This window comes from Poecilia formosa, unplaced genomic scaffold (genome assembly GCF_000485575.1).
Source record: "Poecilia formosa unplaced genomic scaffold, Poecilia_formosa-5.1.2 Scaffold158, whole genome shotgun sequence".
Lineage (NCBI taxonomy): Eukaryota > Metazoa > Chordata > Actinopteri > Cyprinodontiformes > Poeciliidae > Poecilia > Poecilia formosa.
In genome coordinates, this window is record NW_006800097.1 from 1 (window position 1) to 10597 (window position 10597).

The 10597-nt window shown below is 38.8% G+C and overlaps 2 protein-coding genes, 1 long non-coding RNA gene and 2 other non-coding genes across 5 annotated transcripts in view; 3 read left to right on the top strand and 2 right to left on the bottom strand.

Moving 5' to 3' along the window:
• Window positions 1-103: 103 nt before the first annotated feature.
• Window positions 104-6172, top strand: LOC107837616 (uncharacterized). Its single transcript, XR_001663654.1, has 3 exons — window positions 104-113; window positions 2673-2678; window positions 6053-6172. It is a non-coding gene; the product is annotated as an uncharacterized LOC107837616 (long non-coding RNA).
• trnai-aau (transfer RNA isoleucine (anticodon AAU)) lies at window positions 570-643 on the top strand. The gene has a single exon. It is a non-coding gene; the product is annotated as a tRNA-Ile (tRNA).
• Window positions 1065-1138, top strand: trnai-aau (transfer RNA isoleucine (anticodon AAU)). The gene has a single exon. It is a non-coding gene; the product is annotated as a tRNA-Ile (tRNA).
• On the bottom strand, window positions 1454-4075 carry LOC107837614 (tubulin beta-4B chain-like). The gene is made up of 2 exons (XM_016677561.1): window positions 3911-4075; window positions 1454-1630 (listed from the first exon to the last, which is right to left on the bottom strand). The coding sequence occupies exons 1-2, from the start codon at window positions 3965-3967 to the stop codon at window positions 1469-1471; spliced, it is 219 nt and encodes a 72-aa protein (XP_016533047.1). The 5' UTR covers window positions 3968-4075; the 3' UTR covers window positions 1454-1468.
• The window catches only part of LOC103146381 (NACHT, LRR and PYD domains-containing protein 14-like), an 8960-nt gene continuing 4149 nt past the window's right edge, over window positions 5787-10597 (bottom strand). The window contains exons 6-11 of the mRNA XM_016677560.1: window positions 10027-10123; window positions 9610-9783; window positions 7625-7798; window positions 6589-6635; window positions 6179-6494; window positions 5787-6085 (exon numbers count right to left, since the gene is read on the bottom strand). Coding sequence (XP_016533046.1) covers window positions 5971-6085; window positions 6179-6494; window positions 6589-6635; window positions 7625-7798; window positions 9610-9783; window positions 10027-10123 — 923 coding nt within the window. The 3' untranslated portion in view covers window positions 5787-5970. The remainder of the gene's footprint in view (window positions 6086-6178; window positions 6495-6588; window positions 6636-7624; window positions 7799-9609; window positions 9784-10026; window positions 10124-10597) is intronic.

Sequence of the window (10597 nt, forward strand, 5' to 3'; positions counted from 1 at the left end):
AAAGGCTGGAAAAAACTTTTCTGCACACAGATTTTGAAAAACATTAGAAAATTAGCACTTTTCTGTTAAGATCCTGTAAGTTTTCTTAAGACCATGGAAACTCAACTTTCTGTGTGGCTGGTTGGCTCAGCTGGTCAGAGTGAGGTGATGATAATTCCGAGGTCATGGGTTCAATCCCCATACTGGCCAAAGCAAATATAAAGGGTTAAGGATATCAACATATAAAAGCATAGAGAAAGCCTGGAAAAAAACATTTCTCACAAAGATTTTGAAAAACATTAGAAAATTAGCACTTTTCTGTGTGAAGATCATGTAAGTTTTCTTAAGTCCATGGAAACTCAACTTTCTGCGTGGCTGATTAGCTCAGCTGGTCAGAGAGTGTTGCTAATAATTAAAAGGTCATGGGTTCAATCCCAATGCTGCCCAATTGAAGTATAAAGTTTCACAATATTGACACTTTAAATAAGGCTCAAAAATATTGCAGGTTGATTTTGAACATTATAATATGACTGCGTTTGTCAAGATCATCTAAGTTTTTAGTAAATCGATGAAAACTTCACAACATGAATGGCCGGTTAGCTCAGCTGGTCAGAGCATGGTGCTAATAACACCAAGGTCATGGGTTCAATCCCCATACTGGCCAAAGCAAATATAAAGTCCAAGGAAAATCAACAAATTTGAGCCATAGAGAAAGGCTGGAGAATAAAATTTACACTAAAAAATATGAGAAGGCTGGAAAAAATGTTTCTGCACACAGACTTTGAAAAACATCAGAAAATTAGCACTTTTCTGTGTAAAGATCAAGTAAGTTTTCTTAATTCCATGGAAACTCAACTTTCTGTGTGGCCGTTTAGCTCAGCTGGTCAGAGACTGGTACAAAAAGGTAAATGGTTCAATCCCCAATGTCAGCCAATTGAAGCATCAAGTCTTTCACAGTATTGACACTTCAAATAACACTGGAAAATTTATCTTTATGCATGTTGATCTTGAACATTAGAATATGACTGCGTTTGTCAAGATCATCTAAGTTTTTAGTAAATCTATGAAAACTCAACAACATGAAAGGCTGGTTAGCTCAGCTGGTCAGAGCGTGGTGCTAATAACGCCAAGGTCATGGGTTCAAACCCCATAGCAACCAAAGCAAATATAAAGTCTTATGAAAATCCACACTGCATATTGATTCTGAAAAACATTATAATATGAACTCTTTTCTCAAATCATCAGTGGTAAGATCATGTTAGTTTTCTTAAGTCAATGGAAACTCAATAGTATGCATGGCTGGTTAGCTCAGCAGATCAGCATATGGTGCTAATAACACCAAGGTCATGGGTTCAATACCCATGCTGGCCAACTCTAACATAAAGTCCTTCATAAAAGAATGCTGAATAACACCATTATGCATGTTGATTTTGAAAAAAAATATATATTTTGAATATGAGCACTTTTGTCAAGATCATGTAAGTTTTTCTTAAACATAACCATCAGTTTGGACAAATAAACTCAGGATCAGGAAGAAGTGACCTGTTGCTTCGTTGTAGTAAACGCTGATCCGGTCCAGCTGCAAGTCGCTGTCTCCATGATAAGTTCCTGTTGGGTCGATGCCGTGTTCGTCACTGATCACCTCCCAGAACTAAAGACAGAAAAAAAATACATGAACCAGAATTATCTGATTAAATCCTGGAATTTGGATGTGTCTTAAGGTTTCAATTTGAGTGAATTACAGAAAAAGACAAAACTCTGTTCTGTCTGTGTCTGTGTTCTGTTCCTAGGATCTAAAGCACATGCTGATGTTCAAATATATCATAGCATCACAAGACCACCTGTAAAACAGAAACAAGTCTGTATGTTTCTGGTGATATGCTATTTACAGCCTGAAAACCTTTAATTTGTGTCAATTTTATCCAATCACGTTGAAGTTCAAGCTGTAAAAACAGCTCACATTTAAAGTAGGTACTAAAATGTACAATGTTATTGCTTTCAAAGATTATTAAAATCATACAGAACTCTCACTTTGACCAAAATCACAGCAGGAAGGAGATTACGACATAATTTACAATTTAGTCTGCAAGTTATTAAATTTGAAAAAGCCAACTTCTTTTTCTGAGAATCCTTAAAACCCTCAGTGTTCATCTTTAAAGACATGCCCTCCAGTTCTGATGTAACCAATATCATGGCATCAATTCTAACCTGTTTACCAGTACGGGACTCTGACTGGTTCTAATTAACTGACTTGACTTGTATATTAAGTCTCTGCAGAAGGAAGGGTGGGACGGGAAATGACAGGTTTTAACTGGTTCTGCTCTGAACTCTGCTTCGGGTCAAGGCTGCATCTTTAGGAACCCGGATTGGGCCGTAGTTGCAGGGATCAGCAGAGCTTTGTCAGAGGATTCAGTCCGCTCTCCATCTTTAGTGGCTGACATCCCGGTGCCAAACTGTGGTAAGAGCACACACTGTCACAGCAGATCAGCCAGCTGACCTTAATCTCAAGTAAGGGCTGTATCTGTGGGCGTCTTAAGAGAAGAGGGCAAAATAGCTTCCCCAAAAGCAGCTTACAGCAACATTTCCTTTCAATTTTAGCTACTTTTAACTCATATTTAAACTTATTAATGTTAGCTTTAGATTATTTGAATGGAGTCATCCAAATGTATTTCTCAAAACCAAAGAAAAAATAGCTGAGGGTAAATTACTGGCAGCTTTCTTTGACCTTTTAACCTTTGCTTTAATGTATTTTTGATGATGGGAGCCGGGAGAATATGAAGGCTGAGGGGATTTTGGTTGGATTGTGTTAGTGAGTGGTTTCAAGCAGAGTTAATCCACTGTCAAACATTCATGACCTCAGACTCACTAAGTCTGCTGTAAATACACTTGTTCAGTGATCAGGGCTTCTGACTCGGGCCATATGCTGCTGCTGCCACGCCTGTTCCTGCAGCAAAGGAAACTCAGTTCAATGAGGCTTTAAATGGGGCAGTCATGGAGAATTAAGCTATTATTGCTCAAATTTATAAAAATATTGTATTTAATGTGAAACTAAAAGACATTTTCATGCAGCCTAATGCACTAACAGAGAAAACAGGAGTTATTGATATGTCAACTGGTTTTTCTTTTCTGAATATGAGCATCTGATCAACTGAGTGGAAAGGCAGCCATTCAAATGACCTCATCAGTGTTTCAGGGCAGACACTGGACCACTTGTTAGCCCCCCACCCTCCGCATTCCTCTGCTCTGCCTCAGCAAATTTCTTCTTTTCACCCTCTTGTTGGGTTTTTTTTCTCAGTGACAAAGCCTCACAAGCAGGCCAAGACAGCAGCTGGCCCTGTGAGTTTCCAAAAGCCTGACCAAACCCATTAATCATCACTCCAAAGCTGCTATTGATGCTTTCACGTCGTTTTAAATTTTAAATTCCCCTGTGTTGATGAGGCGGACAAAAAAAAATGGAGGCCACTGAGAATTAGAAATTGCAAAACTTAAGTTCTTTTAATAAACTGGTTAATTAGAATGAATAAAATTACATCTAGAACATATATTCTTGAGCTGTGATATGGTGAGAAATTAATCCTTAATAGACTTCACTGTACATTCTGACCACTAATTACTCTAGTTATTCCTCAGTATAGATAATGTGACCTATACTTAGAAATAGGTCACATTACCTAATTAAACACTGAATAGTTTCTTATTTATTTAGACTCAACAGAAAACATTCAAATTAAAGTAACAATTTTCCAACAAAAGCTCAGAGGCTCCGTTAAAATCTAAATAACACAAATATACATGTATTTTTTCATTCTTTCCCATTCAATATTATGTTTCAGAAACCTTTTAGACAAAAAAGTCATTTCGAAAACATTTCAAGTTCAGTATATCAAAGAAAAAAAAACTTAATCCCGACTTCTTTTTAACTTTTTCCTACCTTTGCACCAATTTGATTCCCGCACTGGCCAGCCTGAATATGAACAATTTCCCTCATGGTTTATGTTAGGGAGTGATGAAGGTGAACTCCAAAAAAAATGGTGGGCTGAGGTTGACCTACTAACCGAACCGGACCAGCGGAGAGAGGAGAGTGTTGAAAGATCCGATTCCAACAGGCGGGCTTTAAGCCATGGGAGGGAACGATACCGAATCCCCTTTTTTGATTGGCTGATGTTGCTACATGTCTTGGTGATGATTGGTGGAAACGTTTTCGTAAGGGGTTTCCGTGTCATTTCGGCAAGGGCTTGGAGAATGAAGCGGTTTTGTCATAGACATAATATAAATCAGTTTAAATCATATTATATTATGTCTATGGGTTTTGTCATTGCTGCCTCGCTGGAATCAAAGGATCTGCTCGTTAGCATCCAACCGGTGTACAGTCCGGGCGAAAACAGCGAGGACTAACGGAGAGTTGTTTTTTTCTCAAGTGGTACAGGGGTAGATTACCCATTTTCCCTTCTGTGCACCACCCAGGTCCGTTCACCGTCATTACCCGTGTTATGTTATGGACCATAACTTATAAGAAAGGACAGCATTCAAGTTCACACATTGCTAAAACCATAGAAGACATTGCCAAACTAAAAGCTATAAGAACCGATCAGGAAAAACAGAAGCCACAGAAAGTTTTAATAAGCTATACAACAAAGAAGAACAAAACCCAGGATAAATGAAATCTAAACATAAAAGCTACTGCGTGGGTATTAAAAAGGCCCACTCAGATGAATAAAATTGGAGGCACAGCATAGTTTAGTGACAATAATGACTGCATCAATGTGAATAATTGTTAAACAGATGAAAAACTGTGTAATTTAATTGTAATTTAATATAAAAAAATTAAGCAATCTAAGCAATGAATGTGACTGTCATTTATACAGACAAATAAGCCTGGAAATCCCAAAATATAAGGATTATTTTTCAAGTTTCATAATGTGATGCTGACGATATCATTGCTTCACTGTCTGCAAGTCGGTGGATTTTGTTCTTTTATCAGTCTTGTAGTTCTGTGACTAGACAACACAAAACTGTGCACCGCTTATTGCAAGCCCTTATAAATGCTGAAATCCCAATTATCAACTGTCCGACGGTGGTAAAGCTACTGCATAAAAGGCTCCACTTTAACATAAAACTCAACTAAAACTAAGCTTTTTGTGCTTGATAATTAGATAAAAGAAATAGAATAACTTTGCACAACCCCTTGTGAGGATCAATTCCCACTTGCATAAAACATAATTTTACTAAACAATGATGATCCACTTCATCACACGTTTGCAGTCAACCCACATATTGTGGTCATCCTGATGGGTTTCTCTGTTGATCACTAACATGTTAAATGCTACAGTAATATTCCTGACATCATGCTGTTGGCATAAAAATGAAGGGCAGTACAAAGAATGTGGCTTTGTGTCATATTAACCTTGTGCTGGCTGAAATTTTATCAAAATTATTATTATTGGCTGTGGTGAAAATGGCAGCGCTCAAAAATATTTATGAAATAAGACATCTAACCGTAATCTGATCGCCCTCTCCTGGTGGAAATTTCAATAGAATATTTGTTCTCCAACATCAGGTCTCAACAAGCACAATAGTGCTACCAAGCAGGGCTGGTTCATGGAGTAAGTTGGGGTGGTAACTTGACACAGGTTAATCACTGTCTGGTTTTCTGAAACCGAAAACAAAGTATACACATACTTAACCCAGAACCTACACTGAATTTCATTTTCTGAAAAAGGGCCCTGCTGTTGAAATGTTTCATGTATTTTTGTTGTTGTTGTTGTTGGTGGTGGTGGTGTTGGTGTTGGTGTTGTTGTTGAGCTTAGCAAGAAAATGAAAAACTGATTTTCAGTTCTACCAAGTTAGCAGTTTGGAAATATAAAAGTAGGTTTTCATCCACAAACACCCAGCATATCTTCTTTAATGTGTTTTCAAGAAAGATAAGACAAAATACATCACTGCCTTGTACTGTTGCAGCTAATTTACATGAGTAGACTCTTCAGACTCAACTTACAGAAACACAGAGGAACCTGGACTTGTCCACCAGAACCCAAAACCAGCATAGAGTGGTTCAGTGAATGTGGTGTTGTAGGTGTGGAGGTGGATCAGTGAGTCAGCGGAGACTCTGTAGAAGGACAGAATGCCAGCAGGACAGTTCACATACACTGCTACTCTGTTGGAGACAGAGGAGGAGATATTTGTTTGTCTGTTTTTGTACCTGACAGAGTAACCATGAACATCAGAGCAGCTGAGACTCCATGACTGATAATAATATCCAAACCTACAGTCTTTCCAGTCTCCTCTCCGTTTGATCTCTCTGGAACTCACAGATATAAAAACTCCTCCTCTCCACTCGACCTCCCAGTAACAGCGACCAGTCAGACCAGTTCTACACAGCAGCTGAGGAACATCAAATCTGTCTAGATGATCAGGATATGACTGAAGCTCTTCCACAAGTGTCACCTTCCTGTTGTCTTCAGACAGTTTGAGCTCTCTGCTCACTGTGTTGGTGTCAATTGTGAGCTGACAAGAATCTGATGGGAAAAAAAACCCAAAAACAATCCAACTGCAATTATTGATCACTTATTGAAACTTTGTTGTCATGAATCAAATGAAAAACACACTTACACTTCCTCAGACCTGGTGTCAACCATTGGACTCCAGAAGGCTCAACCCTGAAAGGAAGAGGGGGTCAGATCATCAGTCTCTTTCAGTAGCAAACATGAACATTACATATCTCTCTCACACACATTGTCCTATTCTGGGAAAGGAACAGTCTAACATTTGGATTTACCATACCATACCAACTTTATTTATAAAGCACTTTAAAACAACCACAGCTGATACAAAGTGCTGTACATTAAAACACAACATAACAATAAAAAAATAAAAATAAAAACTCTTACAGTTTAAAAACAAACAAACATACAATTTAAAACTAGATCCTGCTGGAGTTGAAAGCCAAGTAAAATAGATGGGTTTTAAGACGAGCTTTAAAAGTGGACAGTGAAGGGGTCTCTCTAACGTGCAAAGACAAGTCATTACACAACTTGGGGCCCATGACAGAGAAAGCCCTATCCCCTCTGAGCTTCCTTCTGGATCTCGGTACCTCCAAGAGCAGCTGATCTGCTGACATGAGAGATAGATTTGCACTCTGATACACTGGTTCAACACAACCAAGTCATGCAGTGCTTGTTGTGACTGTGACTTTCACTTTTTGTGTGCCATGATTCCTGAATTTGGGTTATCTCACTACATATGAGGTGCCTTAAATGTTCTTTTTGCAATATTTAATAGATTTGTCCATTATTATGGCCTTTGTATCTCATCTCCTGTTTTTTTTTCTTTATTCACGTTCTGTTCTTTTTATAGGAGGTTTTAGAAGAATTTTAACTTAGAATTTAATCAATTGTGTTCCACAATTGAAACCAGTCTCAGTGTTATGTCCTGGATTGTTTTGAGCTATTTTTTAGGTTTGATTATTTTATTACCTTAGTCTTTTTGCTTGAGTAGATCATCCTTGTATCAGTTTTATTTTTTTTTGCTGTTTTTAGTTATTCTTTGTTACTCAAGTTTAACTATGTTTTAGGTCTAGTTATTATTTTGTATTATATTTATTTCCTAGTCCTCTCTCTCTCACTCTCTCTTTTCTTCCCCTCCTTACCTGAGAGCTTTCAGTCTCCAATGTGGATCCTTCAGTCCAGCCAGCAGCCGCTTCACTTCTGCATCTCCTGGATGATTGTAGCTCAGGTCCAACTCTTTCAGAAGAGAGGGGTTGGAGGTCAGAGCTGAGACCAGAGAAGCACAGCCTTCCTCTGAGATCAGACAGCCTGACAAGCTGGAGACACACAATTTAACACACATGATGAGAACTTTGAGGTTGAACCCAAGGTATGAACTGGTCCTTTTCAGCAGAAAAAATATATACTTGTTCTTAATTGAATTGGTTAACATGACACAATATGCAGACAGGTTGCAAGAGAGAGGTAATCTGCATATGCCCTCGCCAAGGGACAAGTCTCACTTATTCTAAAACTTTTTTGGGGGAAATCCTGCAATTTGCAACCCTCGTAAACCCACCTGGGAGATACCTGAGCAGCATTATTCCAAGGTGATTAAGTCTGATAATTCAGAATATAATTTCAGTTCCTAAGAGATAGGGCAGACTTTTCGATGACCAATTTAGGTTCCCCACTGATAGCAGCTGCCAAGTGTCTATAGCTGCTGGTCTCCTGGGTCCTCTTGCCTATAGCCTCCAGACTATCTGAACCAGTCTCCTGAATCTCTTTGACAATATTTCTGGCATCTTGGGATCCTACACCTCTGTTGATGACCTCCTTGGTGTCTGCGCCGCTATTGTTGCAGATTACCTGTTCCAAGCTCTGCCCTCCAGAACATCTCCATGGGTTTCCTCAGTCAGATAGCCATCCTCTGGAACATCTTTGTGGGCCCCTTTGAAATACTTCTTAGTGAACTTTGGACTCCAATATTCAAACTCTCAGTCACTCTCCATGAACTCTTGTTTATTTTTTTGGTTCCTGCTGGCCTTCTGAGGTCCCTCTGCCTGTTCAGTTTTATGTTGTTTTTATTGTTAATTTCTGACCTTTTTCTGAGGGGGAAAGAAGATATCTGACTTCACCCATGATGACGGTGAGGAGGACAGGTCTGTTCCTTCTCCAGTTATGATGTCCAATGTTGCTAATATCCAGCAGATCTTCCTACTTACCTGGAGGGGGCAAAGGGTGATGGGGTCATATGGTTGCTCTTTGGACTTTAAGGCTTCTTCAAATTGGCAAATAAAGAGAGCAAGATCATCAAGAAATGATGACGGTGAGATGGAGAGTGTTGAAAAAATACTGTCATGATGCTTTCAAATATCTGGTGACATAAGAGTGACTGAGTGAGGCTTAAGAAGGGAAGGAAGTGGCACAAGAAGAGAATGAATGGTAACACATCAGCTCAAAAACGAAAAGGATAAAAGGGATCATGACAGGTAAGGGATCTCTGCCATTTTTGTTCCAGTCTTTTTTCTGTTGTTATGTTTATAGACCGCTCAGCCATTGTACCTCTTTGCATACTCAAACAAATTTCATTGTTGGAAGAGGGTATTTATTTATGGTACAGCCTTAAAAACCCTGAGACTGAAAATTTCCCCTCTGTCAGTTATTTTTCTCCTGTCACAATTGGCTTTGCCTAAATTGCAGAATAAAATTTCTATTGGCATCAACAATTAAGGGGTTAATGGTAGTGTATGCTAGGCGATATGTCAGAAAAACTTTGGATAACACTTTATTTGAAGGAGTGCACATAAAAGTGATGCTGTGATAAACATAAGAAAACACCTGTAATGAACATGAAGAAGTCATCATAAAAGATTTGCGACTTGTCAGGAAGTGTCATTTGGTAAATAATGACGCTTTAAATGCAAAGTTGATACATTTAAAGGACCTTTAATGAAATATTTAATGGAACTTTGCATTAAAAGTGTCATTATTTACTGAGTAATACAAAGCTGACACTCTTAATGAACTTTTAATGCAACTTTTAGTTGTGCTGGAAAGGTTGTTCGCACAGGGTGCCAAATAGTCTTGGACCACGTCTGGTGCATTAGCCAGAAATCTGGTGTCAACAGGGTTGAGAACATTGTACCTGAGAGTCTCCAAATTGCAGTTTGGACTCTCCATTGCAGCAGATAGAATCTTCACTCCTGAATCCTGCAGGTTGTTGTTACTCAGGTCCAGTTCTCTGAGACTGGAGGACTGGGAGCTGATAACCGAAGACAGAGCTTCACAGCTTCTCTCTGTGAGGTTACAGCCACTCAGTCTGAAGAGACAGGGAGAAAAATCTACAATTAAACATTTAATCAAAAATAATGTGTTTTTCTTTCCACCCAACAATGTTCTCCTATAAAAGATTAATTGAATTGTTTTATTTTACACATCTTTATGTTGTCTTTTGTTGTGAACTGGTTCATTATAAATAAACAAAAATATGAGTAAACATTTACCTAATCATTAGAAAATTTCTCACGTTCAAAAATACATAAAGTAACTTTTGCATTCTTACAGAGCTTTGTTGGAGACTTTAACCACTGGCAACAGCCTCAGAAGAGCCTCCTCTGAAGCAGAGTATTTCTTCAGGTCAAACACATCCAGATCTTTTCCTGAAAACACTAAGATGAAGACCAGAGCTGACCACTGAGCAGGAGACAGTTTATCTGTGGAGAGACTTCCTGAACTCAGAGACTGTTGGATCTCCTCCACCAGAGAACGATCATTCAGTTCATTCAGACAGTGGAACAGATTGATGCTTTTCTCTGCAGACACATTCTCACTGATCTTCTTCTTGATGTACTGAACTGTTTCCTGGTTGGTCTGTAAACTACTTCCTGTCTGTGTCAGCAGACCTTGTAGGAGTCTCTGATTGGTCTGCAGTGAAAGTCCCAGGAGGAAACGGAGGAACAAGTCCAGGTGTCCATTTGGACTCTGTAAGGCCTGGTCAACAGCTCTCTGATGGAGAGATGCTGGTTTAGGTTTATTATTTTTAAATAATGAAGACTTTTTAGATGTTTGTGTTTCTTCCATCAGGTTGACTCCAGAGTTGATGAAGGTCAGATGAACATTTAGAGCAGCCAGAA

Excerpts from the sequence above, each read along its gene's own strand:
- LOC107837614 (XM_016677561.1), bottom strand. The coding sequence starts at position 3,967 with ATGAGGGAAATTGTTCATATTCAGGCTGGCCAGTGCGGGAATCAAATT. Across the intron at positions 1,631-3,910 it reads GGAATCAAATTGGTGCAAAG|TTCTGGGAGGTGATCAGTGA; the intron begins GTAGGAAAAAGT and ends TTCTGTCTTTAG.